This window comes from Mastigoproctus giganteus, chromosome 4, assembly GCF_048544385.1.
Source record: "Mastigoproctus giganteus isolate SK-2022 chromosome 4, ASM4854438v1, whole genome shotgun sequence".
Taxonomy (NCBI): Eukaryota; Metazoa; Arthropoda; class Arachnida; order Uropygi; family Thelyphonidae; genus Mastigoproctus; species Mastigoproctus giganteus.
In genome coordinates this window covers 163,234,958-163,258,345 of record NC_143578.1, presented here as the reverse complement: position 1 = coordinate 163,258,345, position 23,388 = coordinate 163,234,958, and the positions used below count along the sequence as shown (strand labels likewise).

At 38.6% G+C, this 23,388-nt stretch overlaps 1 protein-coding gene across 1 annotated transcript in view; it reads left to right on the top strand.

The window, feature by feature from the left end:
• Positions 1-23,388, top strand: part of LOC150087154 (RAC-beta serine/threonine-protein kinase-like) — a 150,347-nt gene that overhangs the window by 16,040 nt on the left and 110,919 nt on the right. The window contains exon 5 of the mRNA XM_090372387.1: positions 9,153-9,227. Coding sequence (XP_090228513.1) covers positions 9,153-9,227 — 75 coding nt within the window. The remainder of the gene's footprint in view (positions 1-9,152; positions 9,228-23,388) is intronic.

The following is a 23,388-nucleotide window of genomic DNA, read 5'->3' as shown; positions in this document are numbered from 1 at the left end:
ATAATCCCTCGCTTTTGATCACTTCAGTACCACACACACACACGCACTCCCCGACTCCAGTAGGTTTTTCATTAGTGACACTTATCTAATACCTTGTGGGGGCTACCTTTTGTCCATAATACAGCCTGTACACGTCTTGGCATGGACTCTAGAGTGTTGCAAGGTTCCTGGTAGTGCTGCCCATGTGTTCAGTGTGTCCGGTAATGAACCCATTGTCAGGTGGATGGACATAGCAAGGAATGTCCTCTTCTGCTAGGTTCCAAACACGATCAATTGAGTTTGATAAAGACAGAATCTTTTATTTCGCCACCTTCAATTGTGACAGTTACATGATTGGATCGGGTTGCAGCGATGTGTCCGTTCATGGCCAAAAGGCCAGGGGTTAACGCATATAGAGATGATAACAAGCAGATATACTACAGAAATAAATAAAATTGCCATTAAGTGATATAGGACATAAATTAAATGAAATAACATCAAGTGACATAAGACGATACAATGACTTCCATAATGGCATTAGGTTACACAAAAATATTAAAATTACATTAAATAAATACTGGTATGTAACATTTAGATTAAATTAACAAAAAGACACTTGAAAGTCCTGATTTTCGTCTTCGCAGCTCGTGAGAGAACAGCGGGTACAGAGGCAGTTGATGCACACACCGCTGGATCCTTTCCCAGTATGCTCAACAATTAATCGGAGCATTAAAGTGGCGAGTGCAGGGCATGTTGTCTTCGATGCGATGAAGAGAACGCTTTTCATTTTGCAGACTGGCCGGGCAGTCGCTGACTATTCCTTATTGGAGGGAACCTGGGGTGAATTTGCATGTCACTAGATTGCTTCGAAGACGCCCTCTGTCTATGCTGAGTGATTGGAGGGCATGGGATGTGTGGATCCAGATCCTCTTTCTATAGTGTGGGTTAACAGCAAATTTCCATAAGTCGGCATCGATGCCCTGGATTCTTCCGAGCATCTGGGAAGGTAGGAAGCGATCTGATACGTGGAGGCGTGAGTGAAGAGAGCAAATTGTTGGGATGGCTCGGAGCTGGGCAGGTGGAATCATCCAGCCACAGATATCTCAGAATAAAGGAGATGTGATGAGACCCGTCAGCATCTTTATCGTGATTACCAGTCTCCTTTATTCAATGAGAGAGGGCAGCCTGGGAATTGCCAGGGCCATTTCAGTCGTATGGGCTTGGGGTGATAACCTTTGTAGGTTACCCACTTGACGAGCCAGTACTCTGCTGCCCAGATGGGTTTTGTGTTCGTGGGTGCTGCCGACGCCCAGATTTCTGCTGCATAAAGTAGCGGGGGGGGTATATGAGGGTCCTGACATATAAATACTGACCACCATCCAAACAAATGCAGACCCAATATGTGATCATATTGGGTCTGCATTTGTTTGGATGGTGGTCAGTATTTTTAAATCGTCACCATAAGAAAATATATCTAATCTCGGGATTATAAAAGGGGAGATAATGGCAGTAAAGAGGAGGCTGGACAGGACTCCACTCCCCCTTGTGGTACTCCTGTAGATATTTTCTTAGTATAGTTTTTTTGAGAATTATGGAGTATGATTGTACGGTTCTGAAGGAGTGATGAGAGGAAATGCAATGTATCCCCACCTCTGGAGTAATGGTCTTAAAGCAGTCGTAGGAGATCAGGTACTTGAACGGCATCAAATGCTGCTTCGAGGTAGGTTATGAGGAGTTCTTTCCTCTCAAAAGCTGTAAGGATGCTGTGGCTGGTGGCAGGGAGATTGGTAATAGTGGACCTGTTTGGTAGTGATGAATGAATTTGTGGTGAGGTATCTGGAAGTATGTAAGCTGTTAGTTGGCAGGAGGGTCCCTTCTAGTAGTTTCAGGAGATATGGAGAGTTGGAGATGGGTTTTAAGTGTTTCTCTAATGATGGCGTTCTTATTTTCGGGTGGCCTTACCAAATAGACATTCCATTGATGGGAAAGGTGTGTTTGTTAGTACTGCATTGAAGATGCTGACAAGGGACTGCACGATATATGGACCCAGGCATCTCAGCATGAACTGGGGAATTCCATCTGGACCCATAGCTGTAGAAGATGGGGTTGAGTTCAAGGCTGCTAAGATTTGGTGTTTAGATATAGTGGTGGATGTCAGCGAGTCCTGTCTACTACGATTGAATATGTGGTCGAAATTATTGTTGGATGGCGCAACATCTTCAAATCGGGTAATGAAGTCAGTCCATCTCTGGTGGTCAAGTTGCTCTGAGAAACTAATAGTTTCTTCTGTGTATGGTGTCTTTCCCGCCATTAGTAACCGTTCAAAATAGCTCTTGATGGACTGGGATTTTTGGCGGTTGAAAATGGCTCGTGCTCTTGAAAAGGCTGTTCTATCATTAATTTCGCCAGATTGCTTCCATTGCTTATGGAGTTGCTGTTTTAATTGAAAGCCGGAGTTCAGATGTGGGGTCCACCATGCTCTAGAGTGGGAAGTAATTATGACTGTCTGAGGCCGCGTTTTGAGCTACCGTGATAATCCATTTAGTTAACAGGACGACCGCTAGTAGAGTATCACATGACTCAAGAACATACCATGGGATGAGATATGCTGCTGTAATGCATTTGGAAACATCGAGATATTTGGGACTAAATTGTTCTCCCTGTCACCTGTTGTTTTGCGTTAAAAATTGGATTGGTGGTTCCAGTTGTATTAGGATTGGGTCATGATCTGAGTTAAAATAACCATCTTGAGGAGTATCAAGTGTACATGGTATTGTTGTGAGGATCAGGTCAAATCGGTTTGTTCCCCTTGTGGAGCCCTCATTCGCTATAGTTAGGCCAGCAACTCTTAGCTGTGATAGGAGCAATCTTTTCATATGATCCAGATGGAGGGAGGTTGAAGTCTCCACAGACAAATTTCATTGGTGAAGTGTGGAGGTGGTGAAGGATCCAGTTGTTCACCTCTTGCATTGTGTCCTTTGAGGATTGGGTGATATGTTGACCACGACTTCAATGGAAATGGACCTCAATTTTTAAGCAGTGCACAGAGCACTTCGCAATCATCTGAGGTGCTGTGCTGAAGGGTGAGGATGGCTTGATTGTAGAACAGTGACGTTTCCCCTCCCCTTCTTTTATTCCTGGGTGTGAGCACGGTAGCATAACCACTGGGAGTCGTGGCTGCAATATAATCCTCAGCGAGGCACAGCATATCATATTCTTTAGATAGCAAAATTTTGTCAGTGGTTTCAAGTTTATTCCTTAAATTGCGGACATTCTGGTAAAGTAATTTTACTACAGGGGTCAAGGGGCTCTTAATTCTCCTCTCTGTAGTCGTTTGGTTGTTTCGAGGCCGTGCTGTTGCCGTTGATGTGCTTCTGGTTTTGATAGGCATCGCAGTTGGGTGGATTAGATTTTGGGGTTGTTGTTGTTCATGAGGATTTACATGGATGTGACTCGTATGGCAGGGAAGCAGGTAAGCGCAAACTGGGGCGTCTACTTTTGTGGTGAAATGATCGCTACTGCGGCTATAGTGAGTCAGCTGCGTTTCCTTCTGGGGGCCTGTGATTTCCTAGTTTGTCATTATGGCATGTTGCTCTCCTATAAAAGGGACGTATGATGGCTTCATATGGCCATATGGATGGACGTTTGTGATACGGTTCGGAGTCACCTTCTAGCTTGAAGGAGGCATAGTTCTGGTGCTTAGCTGGGAGCTGTTCGATTGCAACATTAAGCTGCCACTCATCTCTCATAGCTGTAGCGATGTCATCGGTTGTGGTCTGCGGGGACATTCTTGAGACGTATAAACTGCTTTTAGACTTTCCCGTAGTGCTTATTGCTTGGAGCCGAGAGGTGCTTGATGTTCCTATAGAATGGGAGCGTCTTGGCCTGGAAGAGATGTGTTTTGGCTGATTATTTGCCATGAATTCATTTATGGCAAATAATCAGCCAAACTGAGCCCAGGTTATAGGCTGTAACTGTAAGGGCGTCCTGTCGATTAGCGTAGCGAGGGTGTTGTCACAATTCTAAGCCTGGAAGCCTGTGGGTTGGGCAGGTGGTATCCTCAGTTTGGAATCATCTATGGATGAGTTGTGGCCAAGCTGCAACTGTGTGGCATCTTTCTGAGCTGTATGGATGTGCTAGGTGTTTTGTTCAGCTTCGATTGACTTGGGTTAGGCTGGGTTTCAGTGCTGTCTTCTTTTCCGTGCAGTTGACGATCAGTATGGCTGGAAGTGTTCGAAGAAGAACCATGAATGCTACTCAGGTGTACAGGTTCACATTGTGACCCCCTCACTAGGTATCCCCGTTGAGAAACAAGGCATAAGACTATCGGGGGTGCTCTTGCTCACTTGAGGGGGTGGGAGGCCGTTATCATCCCGCACAATTCCTTCAATTTCGTTTCAATAATTTGCACATTATAGATGCTTGAAAGATGTCGAGTATCGCCTGTAGTTGGGCTGATTTCTGGGCGTCCTGAATTTCCGGTAGCTGAGGATGTCTGTCGCTTCTGGCAGGATACATGTCTTGGGCTGTATCGGTTTGGTTCTCGACACATCTCCGACTGGGAATCAGGTCTGTAGACGTTTGTGCTGCTGCATCCTTCATATCTATAGGTTGGTTAACTTTCATGGGAGGATGGAGAATTCATTGTAATGTTTCTGAAACTAGTTAGCAACCTGCTGGACATCGTGCATAATTTCCAATGTTTGAGAACCAAAAGTAGAAACACTTTCAACTTTTTTCCCGTCTAACAGGCATGTTCGATATTCCATATAATACTGCAGTAATGTGGAAATTTAGGAACGAAATTTGGGAAACCGATATCAGGACAAAATTTGGAAGGTGACCGGTCTGTTCCAAAAAAAGTTGGTAAGAAAAAAAAATCAAAATCGAAGTTATTAATAAACAACTTGAAATTGAAAACCAAATGTGGAGTCAATTGTTTAATTTTAGTTTTTGAGTAGGCAGCCTTTCATACGATAAATTCAGTTCACTTCCTTTAAAATAGTTTTTTTTTTCCAACACTTTTTTAATAGTGCTTTTGAAGATATCTGGAAAATTCACTAAAAATAATTTATCGTAAAAAAAAAAAAAAAAAAAAAAAACAAGACAGTTCACCGATAAATGAATAAGAAACTAATGTTTATTTTTACTCTAGACTCTGTATATACAATTCACCGAGAAGACAAAACAAATTTTATTTGTTTGTCTCAAAATCAGCATTTTCGTTTCTGGTAGTAGTAGTGGGATGTAATGCAAGAAAGCAAATGTATGAGCTTATGCAGCAACAGCCAAAAAAAAAAAAAAAAAAAAATATATATATATATATATATCACACCATTCCCTCCAAATGCCTGTCCAGTTCCTCCTTAAATTTATTCAACCTATCAACTTCCACAACGACAGATGGAAGTTTTGTTCCAGCAATTAACCATCCTCTGGCTAAAAGCAAATTTCCGCACATCTATTCTACATCTGTCTTTTCTTAATTTGAATTTATGCCCCCTTAGATTCGTAATCTGAACAAGTGGAAGGATCCCATCAGAATTCAGCGTGCTCAACCCATTCAAAGCCTTATACACCTCAATCAGATCACCTCGTATGTGGTAGTCTCCAGCCGCTGCAATTTGCAGAACTTAAGCCTCTCTTGGTAAGAGGATCCCTTCATTCCCCTCACCAATCTTGTTGCCCTTCTCTGTACACGCTCAAGCAAATCTACATCCTTCCTAAAATGAGGCCTCCAGACCTGTACGCAGTACTCAAGGCGTGGCCTGACCATTGCCTTATACAGAGGGACAATCACCTCCTTCTCCCTGCTAGCAAAATTCCTATGTATCATTGACAAAACCCCATGACCTGTTCTGGCAGCCTGTCTGCATTTTCTACCACCTTAAATGTAGTACCACACAGTTGGTACGTTTCTCTGGGGTTACTTGTACTCATATGCAGTACTTAATTTTTCAAGGTTAAACTTCAGTTGCCACTTCTTAGCCCATCTGCCCAAATTATCTAGATCCTGTTGCAGTAGCACACTGTCATTAACAACCCTGCCAACATTTGTATCATCTGCAAACTTCGACACTAATGCAATTAATAAAAGAATAACATATCATTATTTCCTAAACCATAAAAATGTGTATAGCTGAGAAAAAAATAGAGGAACAGTTTTTTTTTTTTTTTTTTTTTTTTAAACGTAGCGTCTACATAACCAGTACTGGGACTGTGCTAATAATTGAAGGTTTCGTTGTGGTTAAAATATTAAAATGCTTTCAGCACCAGTGTTAAATAGTTTCACGCGGTTATTAACAATAAAAATTGCGGATCACATTGAAACACTTGCCTTTTTAAAATACTACCGTATTTTCAACGTGAAGAATATTTATATAATTATGATTTATTTCGATGAAATTTATTTTTTTCTTCTTGGCGAATATAACAGGGTACAGAGTAAAAATAAACGTTAATTACTGCGTGTTACTTATTGTAATTTATTTTTCGGTGAATTTTCCTAGACCCGTTTGGGTCTGCCCCAAGTTCGGTTCCCATCTATGAGTTTAGGAATTCTTTGGCCTATTCAGTCGGCTGCAGTTATCCGTTCTCAGGCGCAGGGTTTTTCCACTACACAGAATGCATCTGGGCCCGTGAAAACACACGTGTCGGCAGCCAGAAGTCACGTCCCGTACTGGAATTAGTTTCCCAATATGGGAGGATCAGGAAGTGGTAGACAGAGCAAAATGAAGCAGAACTGTTGCCCTACCTGCAGCTGTGGTTGTGTGGCAATCGCTACATTCTCGAATTAAACATGCATCTCATCTGCGATGTATGTTCCATTTTGTGCAAATAAATACTTTTTTTCTTCGCTGTTTGCGTTTTACTTTAAAATAATGTGAACCCATAGGTTGGAAATTTGAGAAGCTCAAAAGGCTGTGGCTTAATTTGCATTACTGTCCCTGGAATCTCGTATGTCCATCCCTCAAAAAAAAAGCAAAACGTTATGGAGTACACGCAATTTATAGACACGCCACACTGGCATCCTATAGCCTAAGTTATCTCGGCGTATTTATTCTAAACAACGTGACTCTTTAGTTACCTGTGCAGTACACGATGTCTCTCACAGATGGCAGCACTGCACGCTGCCCAGATTTGGCATTAATCAATCTTAGTTTTCACGTGCTTACAGGGTCATTTTAACAATAACTAAATTGTAAAAAAAAAATAAATAAAATAAAAAATTAACGATAAATTTCGGCAAAAGAAAACTACGTAATTTTGCAAGCATATTTCTTTCTTAGAAACAGTATATTAATTATATAAATTAATTTTATGTAATTATTTATATAAATTTATTTATCAATTAAATAAATTAATTTAATTTATTTATATAAATTATCTTATTATTTTATATAAATTAATAAGTTAAAGTTATTTTTACATAACTGTGAGCAAATTGGGTTTGCTACTTAATGCACAGATCCCAAAAAAATGAAGGCGAGAAGAAAACTATTTCATAAAATTCGCTATGGAGTTGTATTAAACATACTAAAAATATTAAATGAGCAAGATGGCCACTTCCAGCACACTGATTTACTTGCTTGGCCACTTCCTGCACGTAATTACTCGCTTGCGCCGTTTTGCTAATACTCGTACCGAAAAGTCATAATATAAGAGAACATCAAACTTATTAAGAAAAAAATAAATAAAATAACCCTTTTAAACACACGGAAGAATTTAATAAATGAATTTTTATCTAGAAATGGATCAATTCCCAATATCTTTTATTTACAAGTTTTAAAATCTTGTTTATGGACCTAGTTTGTAGTAAATAAACATTTAATTCTTGTTAATAATTTACTTATTATCTTAGTTAAGTCAAAGGAAAACTTACTGCATCATCTTCTTTGTTGGTTCAACACGATCAGGCATATAATCTTCTTTGGGCATATCGCCAGACTAGCGCAGTTCATTTAATGCCTGACCTGTGTTGAATAATTTTTCATCCCACCTCACTGTCTCATTACTGTAGTGTCCCATAATTTTTGTCTTTGCATCAAGATAGGCAGTCATACGCACTGTTGTTACAGCTTATGAGAAGCCGTACGACCACGATAACCCATTCTGCGAAGTGTTTTGTTGATGACCCTGCCCTTATCCCGTTTTTTTTTTTTTTTTTTCTGTCTCGAGTCGTCCATTAAGGAGGTTTTTCTCTCAATGTTCGTCTGAAGGGTCGACATATCATGGGCGTCATTAATGATGGTTCCCCTTACTTGGGATGAAAGTAACTTGTTACTTCTTGTTTTCCGTTCGTATATTGTTTCCAACAGTTGAATTTAGGTGCCCACCTTTTCTGCTATCATACAAATGGAAGTGCTCGCTGTATGGCAACTATTACCACAACCCTTGTGAAGGAATCTAGAGGGACTTTTCTTGTCCCTTTCTATTCTCTTGACTCATTGGGTGTTCATGACTTTTAACTGCCACTGCCATCTACCTTTATTAGTATCTGTTACATATTAATAATTATTTTCTAGGAGTTGAGGCGTTCCAAAACAAATTGAGGACAGAGTACAGAAAAATCTAAGCTTCTGTGTTAGCGTTTTTATCAAGTCCTCGTTGGATTCTTGTTCTCCTAGCTTGTTTAACCCATTCATGATAATATAGCCACAAGTTCCAGCAATCTTCCGTGTTTGTTATCGCCATAGGAATCCACAAAGAACGTTTAGTGAGAAAATAAAAGTTTAAGTATCTGATTTGTGTTTTGTTTTAATTCCATGGTGGTATCCATGAATAAAGTTAAGGTTTTTGACTTGTGGTATGAAAATTTCAATTTTATTTTGCGTTTATCGTCTGTTGTTGTGGACATAAGCTCAACTTACACAAAGGAAAAGCATTTCTTAAACGTTCAAAGTTGATGAAATTCCCTACTTTAGGTATGGTATCTATAAATCCTTTCAGTATAGTAGTTGAAGAATTATTTTTCATAAGTTTCAATATAATGTTGTTTCTACAATTAAACTTCTTGACTTATGAGCCTTCAATTAAATTCTGTACAGCAGATCCCTCTGAGTAACCATAACGTTAAGCCTGACCAAATCCACTGTAAAACGATAAATTTCTTCACGTCTTTCTCTTTACAACTTATTTAGTTTTTCTGATTTAATAAAGTTTTTCTTTTTCAGGAGTACAAGAAAAGATTGGACTTCCATGGTTTACGTTCACATGCCTTTTTGAAAAGGATTGACTGGGAGAAAGTGGTAAGTGAATCATTAATCAAATTTAAATTTTTATAAATTTAAATGACATTAAATAATCCAATTTTACCTCTTTGGTTGAGCATTCATTTCAGATTGTAGCTCTTAAAATTTCGACAGAATTCTGAAATTAGTTTGAGTTGAGATTAACCTTGAATATATTCTTTTCATCATTGTTGCTAATAATCTCTGAATCTGAAATGCTCTTTTTGCTGTTTGTGAACTCCAGACGCTGTCAGTTTCAGAAATACCTTTTAGAAATTGGCAACATCTAGGGTTCTTAAGATATTTTCTTCGAACGTTCTTTTTATTTTTGTTTCTAACTACCATAATTAATAAGTTCGGCATCCCACTGTTTTTTCCAAGGACTAAAATTCTCAAAAGATTTGCCAAATTCTTTCCATGCATTAAAAAGTCCATAAAATTAATCGGAAATCGATATTCGTGAGAAGAACTCTGGAGACGGATTTCGAAGTATTGGCTTTCTTCATTAAAAACCCAAAGAGAATTAATACGATATGAACCAAATGTAATTTGTTAAATACAAGCGCATGACCCTCTCCACTTCTATTAAATTGGACAAATCAGCAGACAAATAAAAGGTGAGTTAAGATGAGCATATACTCCCTTTTGTAGAATAAGTCCAGCTCCATTCGCAGTTACAATTTGATATGATGAAAGAATGAATAATTTTGCATTTATAAGTGCTTAATGTACAAAACTAACATTTTACAGCGAAGTATGGAACAGTTAAAAAATCTTACAACGGAAATTTCTCGTTCAAGAGTCTACGAGTTTACTTACTTTCATGAGGTTCAATGAACTGTTTATTCTTCACGCCTAGTTTAGAGGTTCAATGAGCTATTTAGTGCATGCCAAGCCATTTACATTGATTTATTTTACATATTGCACATAAACAATTGAGACAAAGTTAGAATCTGCCGTATATACGGGGAGGGGGGGGGGGTTCTGAAAGTTAGAACACGTAAGATTATATTCTATTGCCGTGGTAATTGGTCATTTTTCCATGTAAGTTATTTTAGCTCAAGTGATTAAGGACGAAAGGAAAGCTGGGTTCATACAGCTGGACCATGCAGCTCGCATCGATTCTCCCAGTAAGTTTAATGAAAATAGCCCAGATAAATGTCCACTACGACTACATCATGCAGTTGTAAGGACGTTGGCACGCATTTTTACTTAATGGAAAGTTTCATTACTTTGGTGACGTTGGGCAGTAAGTCTCCGTAGAATAACCTTAAGTTAGTTTTCAAACATGAAAACAATAACTTACCCCCATAAATAATTAAAATAGGAAGAGGTAATGGATTTTTTTAAACAGTAATTATAGATAAACCGGAATTAATAGTGCTAAGAATAAACATTTGTTTTAAGTTCATTTATTTTCTTGCAATATTTTATTCGAACTTTTAAACATGATGTTAAGCCTACGTTTGGTGTCAGATGCCTGCATTTTACAAACAGCATGGCAGCCTCCTTGCGATAAGGGACCACTCATGAACGGACAAGGTTATAAGGACATTGAGAAGCATTTCCGGAACACAACACATGTCTTTTGTTGGATCTTCAAAATAAATGTTTATATCCTCTTCCTTTGAGTTCAATTTAATCTCGGAAGATCGGAGCGGGATCTGATGATTACTGTGGTGGAGGACTTCATAACTAAAGCTAGTCCAACTAGTCCTTATGATCGTAGTTCAATTCAATTCATCACAGAGGCGGGGTTCCAGTTCTCCGCTAAATCGTGGATGGCGAGACGCCCTGTTTTGGCCAATTAGTTCGCTAACATATGCAAGATTTTCATTTGATGTGGCCGAATTCTCTGCATCTTCGACAGTCCCACCATGACGAATATCTTGCAAAACCACTAAACACCTCTTAGTATTTTGTTTATTCTAGAAATAGGTGCATTTCAACTTTGTATTTGTAACCGGGTTTCAGGAAAACCCAGTCTTTAAAATCCTGCGTCCTGGTAAAACAAAATTCATTAAATCTATACTATGCATGATCTTACGAAGTGGTAAGATTCTATAAACCATTGACCTTTAGTACTTGCATAGAACAGCACAGTAGCAAGTTATACGACGGGAATTAATGCTGAATTAGTTAAATTCAATTCACCATTTTGTGGCACAGTTCATTGCTATTATTCATTTTGTCCTGAGAGCGAGTCAGAAAACCTTTGCATAGCATTTTTTACTTGATGGAATGCTGTCCAACGCTAAATTAAATTACAGAAGATGTCTAGTGGATGGAAGATGGTTCTAGGTTCCCAATTACCAACAATTGAGAAACTAGAACCATCTTCCGTCCACCAGATATCCTGTGGAATTTAATTTAACGTTTGTCTCTTCTGTTTTCTCCCCTTATCTTGCTCATTTGTTCTGAACACTGACCTGACGGAGGAAAATAAAGGTTACAAATTGGATGGTTATCTTCTGGGGAGGAGAATAGTATAAATACTGTATTTGGTTTCATTTTGTTTCCAGAATAAACCCGCTGTCTTGCTTTAGCAATTGAATATTTGACTCGGTTCTTCGAGATAAATATTTAAAATCGGTTCTTCATCTTTTAGGGTTCATTTTCTACCTTTAGAGACTTAACTCCAGTATTAGACACAAACATATTTTGGTACGCTTAATCACCCACGCCCCATTTCGGCAACTTTTATACACGCAAGGTTGGCTATAATCCTTTGTAAGACGTATGCAACTGGCATGATACCAAATATATTCCCAGAAGCTCTAGGTTACGGTAGTCAAATACAGTAGCACTTAAGTATTGTAGTCTTAACTTATATTTGCTCATATTACTTTCATCGAACGAAACAGCTATTAAACCACTAATAAGATATAAGAAGTAAACAATTACAATTGAAGGCAGTGTATGAGGCCACAACTGGAAAATAGCTTTTTATTATCTTGATACAGAAACAAGGCGAAGCGGAAGTATTTCATAACGTATAAATTGAAATTCAGCTTGATGCAGTTGCTGTTCAAACGTAAGGAGAGGATTTTCAAGGCTCCCTTTCGAAATATGGTAATGAAGATACATTTTACTTTTGGACTCGTCAAATAGTACCTTTCAAACTTCACTGGATTCGCCGTTCCGAATTTCTTCATTTTATTAACCAGGTAGGATCTACCATTGCTGACCGAACAGACCACAATACCAGCCGATGTTTATAGTCTCTGTATTATGCAACGTATCTCGTGTATCTCCATAATCTCAATCTTAGTGTATTCGGTTTAGACTCCATTAAGAGCTCATCAGAAATCTTTTTTTTTCTTTCATTAATTCTGTCAGTTTTATTCACAATACACCAAACTATCTGCGTAACAACTCCAATGGACTTTCATGAAATTTTATATATGTTTTTAACTTTTAGAACGTTTTTTAACTTTAGAAAGTCCGTGCACGATTCGCGTGAATTGTTATGCAATACTCGTGAACGTGGTGTCATTTATTAGCAGACACATCTATGTGTGTGTGTGTGTGTGTGTATATATATATATATATATATATATATATATATATATATATAGAGAGAGAGAGAGAGAGAGAGAGAGAGAGACTAAAAGAATATGGGAAACAGAAATAAATATTATACAGTTCTTGAAGTAAAACTGAACAGCTGGCGATATTGTCTGCTGTCTAAATCCTTGATTTGAGATATCGAATTTGATGAACTGTGGTAAGGAAGTGAAGTCAGTGGTTTAAATATTTGCCACGATGAACGATTAGAATTCGTATGACGGAGGAAATAGATGCATATAAAATAGTCCATGTTTATCTCTGTAGAAAATAGGTCTTGCGCTTGCGTGAGTTTAAAAATAGCTCACGAAAAGTACGGCTGGTATTCCAGCGCCGGTTTGTATTAAAACCACAATTCAGTTTATAAACGACGCGAAAAGCAAATAAAACAGTTCACGTAATGACATCCCAATCATATGAAAATGCATTCGATTTTAAAGTAGGTGTAGGGAAACCCAGCAACAAACAGCAAGTGGTTGCTGTAGTAAAGCACATAATTACGTATTGAAAAATGAACGTACATTTTTCTATAAATGGAGTTTTATAAACGACACAATTAAAGCTTTTCGTGATGTTGCCGATATTCCACACTGGCACAGTTTTCCGTGAATTGAAGGGCTCTTTCCTTTCGAAATGATTTTATTTTCTTTCGTTTTGTATTCCACAATTTTAAACCTGAAAAAATCGTATTTTCTTTTGCTTCCAGTTTTGCGTTTTCTTTTGCACGCTGATCGTGACTTTTATGAACACGTTGATGGTTATGTGATGAGCGCCGTTTCTGAAATACCCCAACTGGTGCCGGGGAGGGAGTAATGAGAAAATCTGCCAGCCCCACGTGCATGTGCCTAAGAGTTATGAAGAACACACGCCCATTTTACTCTCAACTTCACTAATGGGAATAAAGCGATTAAAAGGAGGGTTGTTTGGGAAAATAAAAGCGAACGGGCGAGAAGCAGCTAAGTGGAATAAATAATTTCGCGTGGAAGAGAAGGCTAATATTTTTCGGTGTGCATGAAATAACACTACTTTGGTGCAGCAGGTGCGTTGTTTCGCGTCGTCCATTCCAAGTTACGTCACCCCCAATCATGGCTGTTCATATTACTGCTTTCGTTTTAATGACTAATTTTTTTTATTAATTTGATTTCGTTTATTTCAATTATTCCCTAAAAATTCCCTTGCTAGGCCTGTATTATTAGTAACTTAAAATACAAGTGACAAAATTCTCTAAGATTATGTAACTTGTATTTGCAGCGCAGTTTCGCTGCACGGGTCACTAGTTATAGGCGTAAATGAAATTGAAGGTTTGTGCTTCAGTTGTCTTCTTAAAAAAGATACTAATATAAATAGATGTTCTGATGTGTACTCTTAATTGATTCGTAATTTAATTTTTGACAATTAGATGACAGCGAAGAAACATTCTTAAGAATTTGTTATTATACTATCAGGTATGGTAGTCAGTTCATGGGTAGCGATAAAAAGGAATGTGTAATAAATAATACAGGGTTGTTAAAATTAAAGTATCCCTATGTAGAGGGCTCTGGAGCAAGTTCTAAGGCTCGTACTGAAGACAAATTTGGACAACAGTTACAATAAAGAATGCGCTCGCCATTTATTGGAAAAAAAATTAGTTACAAAATATGGCGCTGTGGCAATACAAATCACTTGAACAGCGCTGCAATTGTTCAATGTTTCCTCCATTTTGGTCAACAACAGTTTCGAAGCACAGCATTTTCTATAGCAGAACATAACATGTCAACTGGAATAGCCAGCACATGACGTCTAATGCTGTCCTTCAGATCTGCCAGAGTTCGACACCCTTCCCGATACACCTGGTTCTTCAACCCCCCCAACCAGAAGTCGCATGGGGTAAGGTCAGGTGATTTCTGGCCAAGATTTCTGGAAACAACGGCTGATGACCCGTTCGTCTGTAAGGTGTTGCCTTAGCATTCTTTGGACACAAAGGTGGATGTGGGGTGGCGCACCATCTTGCATGAATATTATTAATAATATAATTTTATTTCCACATCAGTGGGCACCCCTGGAACAGCCTGGTTCGGTTAGAAGGGTGTACATTATGCAAATTCCAGTTAAATGCATTCATTGGAATTGCAAGAGATCAAAACAGATTGCAAATACATAACAAGGAAAAAACAATACATAAAATAAATAACAAACAATATTCACAGTAGTGAATCCAGGAAAGCCTTTGCAGGGAATTATTTTCACATAGAGCTTATTGTTTGTGTTTATAGAGTTCTTTCACTATGTCCTGCCTATAGTGCTTCGAGCCGCAGAAAGATAAGGCATCAGTTCCCAGGGAATTGTACATTCATAACATATTTTCCGGGAACACTGACCACAAGTATTGCACATTTTGCAGACAAGATTTTAGACAAAGTGTTGAACTGCACCGAGTTCTTTGAGGTCCGCGGTTTTGCAGAAACATCCCAGATATCAGGCGAATCTATTTGGCCGCATAGAAGTTGTGTAGATTCCTCTCTTTGACTATGGTTTCCCAGGGTTTCATGCCCAGGTTCGTAAAGAGCACACTCCTAGAGATGGTGAAAGGGTAGCCCATCTCCCTATTTAGCCATTTCAGGAGCCAATATTCAACCCCCAGGGATCTCTTCAGTTGAGTAGAGGAAGCTTCTGACCAGAGTACCGAGGCGTAAGAGCGGTACGGGTGTTAAATTTCTTCGGACGTATCCAAGAGGAACTCCCGAGGCCTAAGACGAACCAACTCCTGTCGGATTGTCCAGTACACTGCAAGCGTTTTTAGCCTGGCCATCTCGAGGTGGTCTTTGAAAGTAAGCCCATCATCCCACTTCAACCCTCAGTCCGTGTGAGATTGAAACTTTTTAATGGCGGTCCCATTTATTGTGAGTATAAATTCATTAATAGTCCTTCTTTTTGTGAAAGTCATCTGAGCTGCTTTTTGAGGATTCAGTTTAAGTCCCAGACGTCCTAGATAATCCTGGAGCTCGAACAGTACTATCTGATTTTCACAGGCGACTGCCTCATCGGATGTGACCAGCATCTTAAGATCATCAGCGTATGAAATGAAGTTTGAGTGCTGCTGCAAAAACCATGATGAGAGAACTCCCCCTTGTGGGATGCCAGCAGAGGTCGTGGTGGTCAACTCCAATCTGTGGTCATATTTGATAAACATTTGCCTGTTGACGAGGAGTGGATGGAAGACAGCAAGAAGATTACCTTCGATTCTGAAATAATGCTTCAGAATTTTAACTAGCTCTTGTGCTGAGCGTGTCGAAAGCTGCTTGTATGTCTAGGAATAAGATTTGAAGTTGTTTCTTTGAGTAAAGGGCTTCTTTTTGGATTGCTCAGCTGGTCATTAATAGATTTGATAGCGTAGACCTGCTAGGAATTACAGTATGAAGATGCTGTGGACGCCCATTGAAGCAGTGATCGACTAAGGTGGACTATCGTTTTTATTTCTTCTTCAAGAGGAGTGTTTCCATTTACAAGGGTTTCATCAGCCTACAAGTTATTTCTTGTTAGGAATTTTTTCCCGCCATAAAGTGCGATTCAAGGTGTCTTGGTCGGTTAAGCCTCGGGCTGTCATGCACTCCCGTACTCCATCCATCCATGTCGTCCTAGGTCTTCCTCTTCTCCTTCTTCCAGGATAGCCTTTGGAATCTGTTTTCTTGCATCCGTTTTACATGTTCATACCATGTTAGACGCTTTTCTTTGATGGTGTGAATAATAGTCTTTTTCACTTCTATTTTTTCCCCTTATGTCTTCATTCCGTTTTCTGTCTCTTCTAGAAGTTCCGACTGAGTGTCTCCAAAAATCCATTTCTGTGTAGAGAAATTTGTTTTCCGCTGGCCTATTCAATGTCCAGGTTTCCGCTCCATACAATAAAGACTTTGTACAATCGTTTGAAATATAAGTTTCTTTGTTTTATGTAGGATATTTTTGCTCCACAGAACAGAGTTTAACATGCCGATAGCCTTTCTGCCGTCTGTAATTCTCTTATTGATCTCTGCTTGGGATTATCCATCACTTTGTAAGATTGATCCCAAATATTTGAATTTATCGACTTGTTTGATTTTAAAACCTGCAATATTTAGAACGTGTCCTGGCCCTGAATACAACATTTCAGTCTTGCTAAAATTGATTTTTAGACCCCATTGTTTATATTCCTCAAACAATTGACGACATGCATACTTTGCATCTTCTAAGTCTTGTGCTATCACCACCTAATTGTCTGCAAAAAGTAAATTGTGAATATAGGTGTTCTTATTAATCGGTAATCCCATTTTATTACATTTTTTTGACCAGGATCTTAGGCAGATGTCGATATAAATTTTGAAAAGTGTTGGTGACATGCAACAACCTTGTAATAAGCCTTTTGAAGTGTGGAATTCAGGTGACAAAGCTGATCCCACTTTAATTCTGCATCTATTATTCCTGTAAATTGCCTTAATAATGTTAATCAGTTGTCCATCAATATTTGCCTCTTTCAGTGCTTCCCATAAGAGTTTTCTTGGAACACTGTCATATGCCTTTTTCAAGGTCAATGAAAATCATAAAGATTTTTTTTCCCTTTTGATTGGCGTTTTTTAAGGATCTGTCGTACTGCTTAGATATGATCTATAATGACCTCCCAGCTGAAAAACCACTTTGTTCTTCTGATACCTCAATTCGGGCTTCTAAATGGTTCCTGATCCATTTTCCAAGGATCTTTAACAGTGGGTTCAGGACGCATATTCCTCTGTATTTTGAACAGCTTTTCCGATCGCCCGGCGCCTCCGTAGCCAGGTGGGAAGGAGTAGCAGTGCATAGCACACGCTTCTTGATTAAACCGGGGTTCGAGCCCGTCACCACCAAATACGGAGGATGCGGAAAGGTCAGGGAATGACCACCGCATATCCCCCGGAGCAATATGGCCTGAGTTGCTAATGCTCCTAAAAATCAAATAACAAATAACAATTTTCCGATCGCCCTTATAAATTGATGTAATATATCCTGTTATCATTTCTTTCGGTATTTCTTCTCATCTCAGTATACTATTTAACAGTTTTTGTATCAGAACAGCCACTCCTCTTCCTCCGTATTTCAGAAGTTCCATGTAAACTCCTCCAGGTCCAGGTGATTTGCCATGCCATTCCTTCCTTCCTTTAGCAGGAGTTCCACTTCCCTAACAGAAACTTTTAAGCCCGAGTCTTCTACACCAAAATCCTCCATCGTCTTGAACTCTTCCCGGTCTTCTTTTAAAAGTCCTTCATAGTACGCCGTCCAGTCTTTCAAAGGTATTAATTGCAAACCAGCATTGTGTTTATTCTGTTTTCTCAAGTCTTTAAGGACCTTCCATGATTCCGCTGATTGCTTGAAGCCCAATTTGCTATTAATAGTTGCGCATTTCCTTTCCCATTCTTCATTTTTCGCTTCTACTACCAACCGATTGGCTATTTTCCTTTTTTCAACATAAATGTTCCTATATGCATCATTCCTATCACCCAGCCATTTCTGATATGCAAGTTTCTTTTCCTCTACAGCAGCTCTTACTTTCTCTGTAATCCAGGTCTTTTTTGGTCCTTGGCTCTTCTTTTTGCCTAGGATTTCATGAGCTATTTTTTTAAATATTCGTAGATTTCTTCAGTATTACCTTTTATCTCTATGTTAATTGCAGCATCCAGTCTTTGGGTGAAGTTGTTTCTAATGCTGTCGCCCTGGAGTAGGTCAATGTTAAACTGATCCACTTGTAGCATTTCTCCTTCCCTGCATTGTTGGTTGTCCACACATATTTTCTTAATCCAGTTCCACCTCAGTGTTGTTTTAACAAGAAAATGGTCAGATCCACATTCAGCTCCTCTATAAACTCTGACATCTTTCAATACATATGTCCCTGAATGTTTTGAAATAATGTAATCGATAAGTGATCTAATTTGTCTTGCCTCCTGTGACCAAGTATATTTATGGATATCCTTGTGTTGGAAAAATGTTGTTTATTCTCAAGTCGAACTGTTCACAAAGATTGCATAGTCTATCTACGTTGTCATTCCTCTCTTTCTCTCCAAATCTTCCAATAACTTTGCTATTTTGTTCAGTTCCTACTCTTGCATTGAAATCTCCCATTAGAAATATCTCTTTGTTCTTAGGAATTTTTTCTATTAGTTCTCTCAGATCCTCCCAAAATTCATCCTTCAAGGTATCGGCGGTGTCATTAGTCGGGGCATATATTCCCAAAATACATATTTCTCTCCCGCACGTTTCCAGTTCCAATGAGATCATTCTTTCATTAATAAATTGCCAGTTTTTGATGTTGTCTCAATTTCTTTTTAACAGCAATAGAAACTCCTGCTCTTTCACTCTTATCAACTCTACTCCAAAATTGTAGTATTCTCCCATTATTTCCTCTCCACATCCCTTTTTCTTTATCTCTGATAACACGACGATGTTTAACTTGAATTTTTGCAGTTCATTCGAAAGAAAGTTTCTTTTAGTTGAAAGGCCTTGAATATTCCAGCATCTCAAAATCATAGTCCGTTTGCCGAGTCGTTTACGAAAGTGCAGTCCATTTTCACTTGTAGGTAGTTTAGCATTTGTGTATTTTTTACACTGAACGAGGAGCTAGCCCGTTGCAGCAACCCCCAACCTGGAGGGCCGGGGTATCTCTCTTAGTCTGGCCCCTACCCTTTGACCTGTCCGGCTTGGGAGGCCCTACCAGTAGTTAAGCTACCGCCGACTTAGCTCTCCGGGTCATCGGGACACCCAAGCTCCCCCACCGCGACAAGGTGGAGAATACCATCGCTTCTGACGCCGGAATTCTCTGATAGAACTCGCTCCAGAGTCCTCTACATAGGGATACTTTAATTTTAACAACCCTGTATATTTCTCTATGAAACTGTTGACTAAGGTTAATTGATAATGTGGTTATTATAGCGAAGACGACGAAAATTGGTAGTTATTTAATGAAACTGGTGCCGAGTTAATCTGAATAATACTATTGTGAGCTATTAAAGAGGGTTTTAGGATTATTTTCTTGAATAATTAATTGTTTTTAGCGAAAATTGGTCTGCTAAGTGAAACCTTTTTCGATTTCAGTCAAAGCGACTCTGGGGATTTCCAACCCATTATGCAACCGTATTCGTGGCTGTAATATTTTGAGTTGGAAGTCTTTGCGGGTGACATAATGGTTATGAAAAAAAGGCTTGAGTTCTAGGGGAGCCCTTATGGTTTTCTTCATTCTACCCAAGTTAGTCGATCTATAGCAAAACGCGTCTGCTAACATTATATAGGCACATTGGCCCTAGTTGATTTGGCCACCAACGAAGTTTGAATTAGTACATTAAGCTGGCTTTTTTGATTGCACTTCTGGGGATGTGATAATTCGGCTATTTGCTGCCATTTTTGATCTGAAAATAACTAGTTCTTATTATGCTTCAAAGTGCCCAATTAAGAAACTAGTTTTTCGTAGCCTCTTGCTTTTTAAAATTTGTTTTGATAAACCCCATCCTCCCACATCCCAGAGAGGTTGTTTATAGGCCATTAACTATTCAACTTATTTTGCATTTTAAATTTATAATAGGAGATTTACAGAATGGAAATCTATAAGAATATTGCCCAACGACCAATGCAGAATTGGAATTATTTTTAGGTTGAATTTAATACGGGCTTGAACTGAATGATGTGAACAGTACAAAGATAGTGTTTTATTTCAAACGCGGGTAGTATTGATATGCAAGCATCACGTGCAACTATGCGATATCCCCCACCCCCAAGAAGAAGTTAAAAAATCGTACGTCCCCGAAGACGATTTTGTTGAGATGAACATAAAAACAGTTCCTATATGTAAGCGCAAAGGTTTATTGTTTAGCTGGGTTGAAGGGATGTCGTCGAAGAATTCTTTCACTACACCAAAAAAATTGCCAGATCCACTTTTATTTGTCTCGTGGGAGACATTACGCAAACAAACTTCGACAGCTCCCGGAAGCTGTTCGATCACAACGTGTCTGACTGATTGTCGGATAGTGTTACACAAGATCAAATCTTTATCAAACTCTGACATCATTGCCGTGAGTCGGGGTTTATTTGCGGAGGATCCGAATAGTATTATTCACGTAACCAGGCAGATGAAGCTTGAATCATGGAGCTATTTGCGCAGCTTTCAGACGTCTACGTACGCGGAGAAAACGGATTACGCCATAGTTTATTTTGATTGTCGTTTCAAAGACTCGCGAGCTCCTGTTGCGCCCGAAATATCAAATTTTCAACAGCCGTATCACAAGATTATTGGCAAATACGAACAGATCTTAAGGGAAGACGTTTTATTTGTGGGAGAGAATCAGTTTTATCCCTTTCCAGGTTACCACAATGTAATAGTCAATGTACAAGACTCGAGCATTACGTTTAATCAGATCCAACGAAGAGGACAAAGTTGGTGTGCTGCAATCACTATTCTAGAGTAGTGCTATTAATAACCACAATTTAATAAAGTTAGCTATGAAAAGGCCAATACTTTGACCTTTTTCACTGCTAATTTAAACCCCTACATTTTAAATCTTAATATAACTGGAGATAAATGAAACAAATAGTGAAGTTAGATTGTTTTGAATATATTCCTATCAGCGAACCTCAAATTTTGCCATTGAAGTTACTTTATTAACATTTTTAATGCAAATAGACGTACTTTGAATGTTTATCATTACTGAGACATATCTGATGTTATTTGTTAGATTGGAATAATATATACATTTTAAAATTTGTTAATATATAGATCAAAGAATTTTATCTATCTTTTAAACGCAACTTGTCAATTCTGGAACACGAATTATTCAGAACACGACGTAATTCGCTATCAACATCTATCAATTTGTTTCTCGCTTTACCTTTCATTGATACTTAACTAGAAAATCCAAGTGCACAAAGGTAAATAATGGAAAAACCATTAGGGAATTCACTTACAATAAAATCAGACATTTACTTTCACGGTTTGAAAACATGGTGTCTCTAGAATTTTTTTGTGTGAAATTTAACGGCTTGGATATTTACAATGATTGTTCCACACAGCCGTACAAAATGACGCTGACATGGCTGCACGCAGATGAATTTTTAAGTTAATTCAGTAATCTCTTATAGGAGACGTTTCTCTTCCAATCTTTCTCTAATTGGAACGGGGAGCAGAAACTCCCCCATTCATTTTCAGGGCATTTAGACTTCTCTTGCAACAGGAACTTGAGTATAGTAAAAATTAATTAACGGATTTAATCTTTTGCACGTGCGAGAGTACTCTATAGTCGATAAATGATGGAGGACCATTGACATTTATTGAAGTTCTATCGGGAACCAGTGGATAGCGCTCATTTTTGTAGTTAAGTTTTTTTTTTTTTTTGTCCTGGTCAGAATAATAAACATCGAAAGGGAATCGTAAGGTTATAGAATTCACTTGTACGATCCGAACTGTAGGGAAGATGTTTGAGCACCTCCTAATGAAATTGGTCCAATAAACTTCATAATCCTGAGCGTGTGATAGAGTAATGTTGTCTTGCACTAACGCATCACCAGCATTGGTCATACCAAGATGGATGACCTTATTTTCAGCCGCAGATGAGGCCTTTCTCAGTAGCAGTTGGTGCTACGTGACCGACTGAGTAGCTGTCCTTGAAGCTACAAGATAAATAAAAGAAGAAAGATGAGTGTGAACTTACTGGCGTTCAGCATGATGTAAGTTTTCCTTGACGGTAGAGGGCGCATTGATGTTTCCACTACAGCTTCCTTTTTTTTACAGCTGTTAATGACACACTTATCTGAGGAAAAATCGATGTGGGAATCTGACTTCTTGCTGGTGATGTTAGGTATAGAGCTATGTGCAAACTCTTCGGGTTATCAATAAAACATTTCGGGAGCTGAAAGTAAACACGCACGTCTTTCCACCCCTCGTGACTAAGATAGTGGTTATGATCGTATGAGGAAAAAAAACCCCAAAAAAAAAATAGAGATACGAATCCCGAGACGGATGGAATTTTTATGCTATCATTTATGGTTTTATCTTCCGGTAAATTTGGGTTTCTGGTATGGCAAATAGCTAAACTAACTGAAGAATATCCCCATTATAGACGCAATATACAATAGTGTTCAAAGAAAGTGCATCACTTAGGAATTTCACATTTCTAACCCTCTTTCGCGATGGTATGTTCCATTAATGAGTAGAAAATCACAAAAAGAAATATAAACAAAAGATATTTATTAATAGTTAAGGCAAAGCTAAGTAATATTTGATGGGTACTTTCAAAATATTCCAAAATGAGCATTTGTAACCTTTATACGTTTTGGTAAACACGACAATTATGGCTGAAATGTTATCAGAAGCCCTCAATTTCCTTCAGTTTATCATTTTAAATGGAAAAGAAAATGAAAAGTTCAGCAGGTGCAAACTAATATTTAATTGAATCGCCTCTGGCCCTGATGACAGCAGCACACCGTCAAGACATTGACAAGATCGATTTCTGAAGATAATCAACTGATAGTTCGTGGTTCCAAACACGAATTATGAAGTTCACGAAGGGTCTTTGGTTTCTTTCTGGCAACTGCACATTCCACACTATGCCAACAGTTCTCTATAGGATCCAGGTCCGGGCTGTTTCCTGGT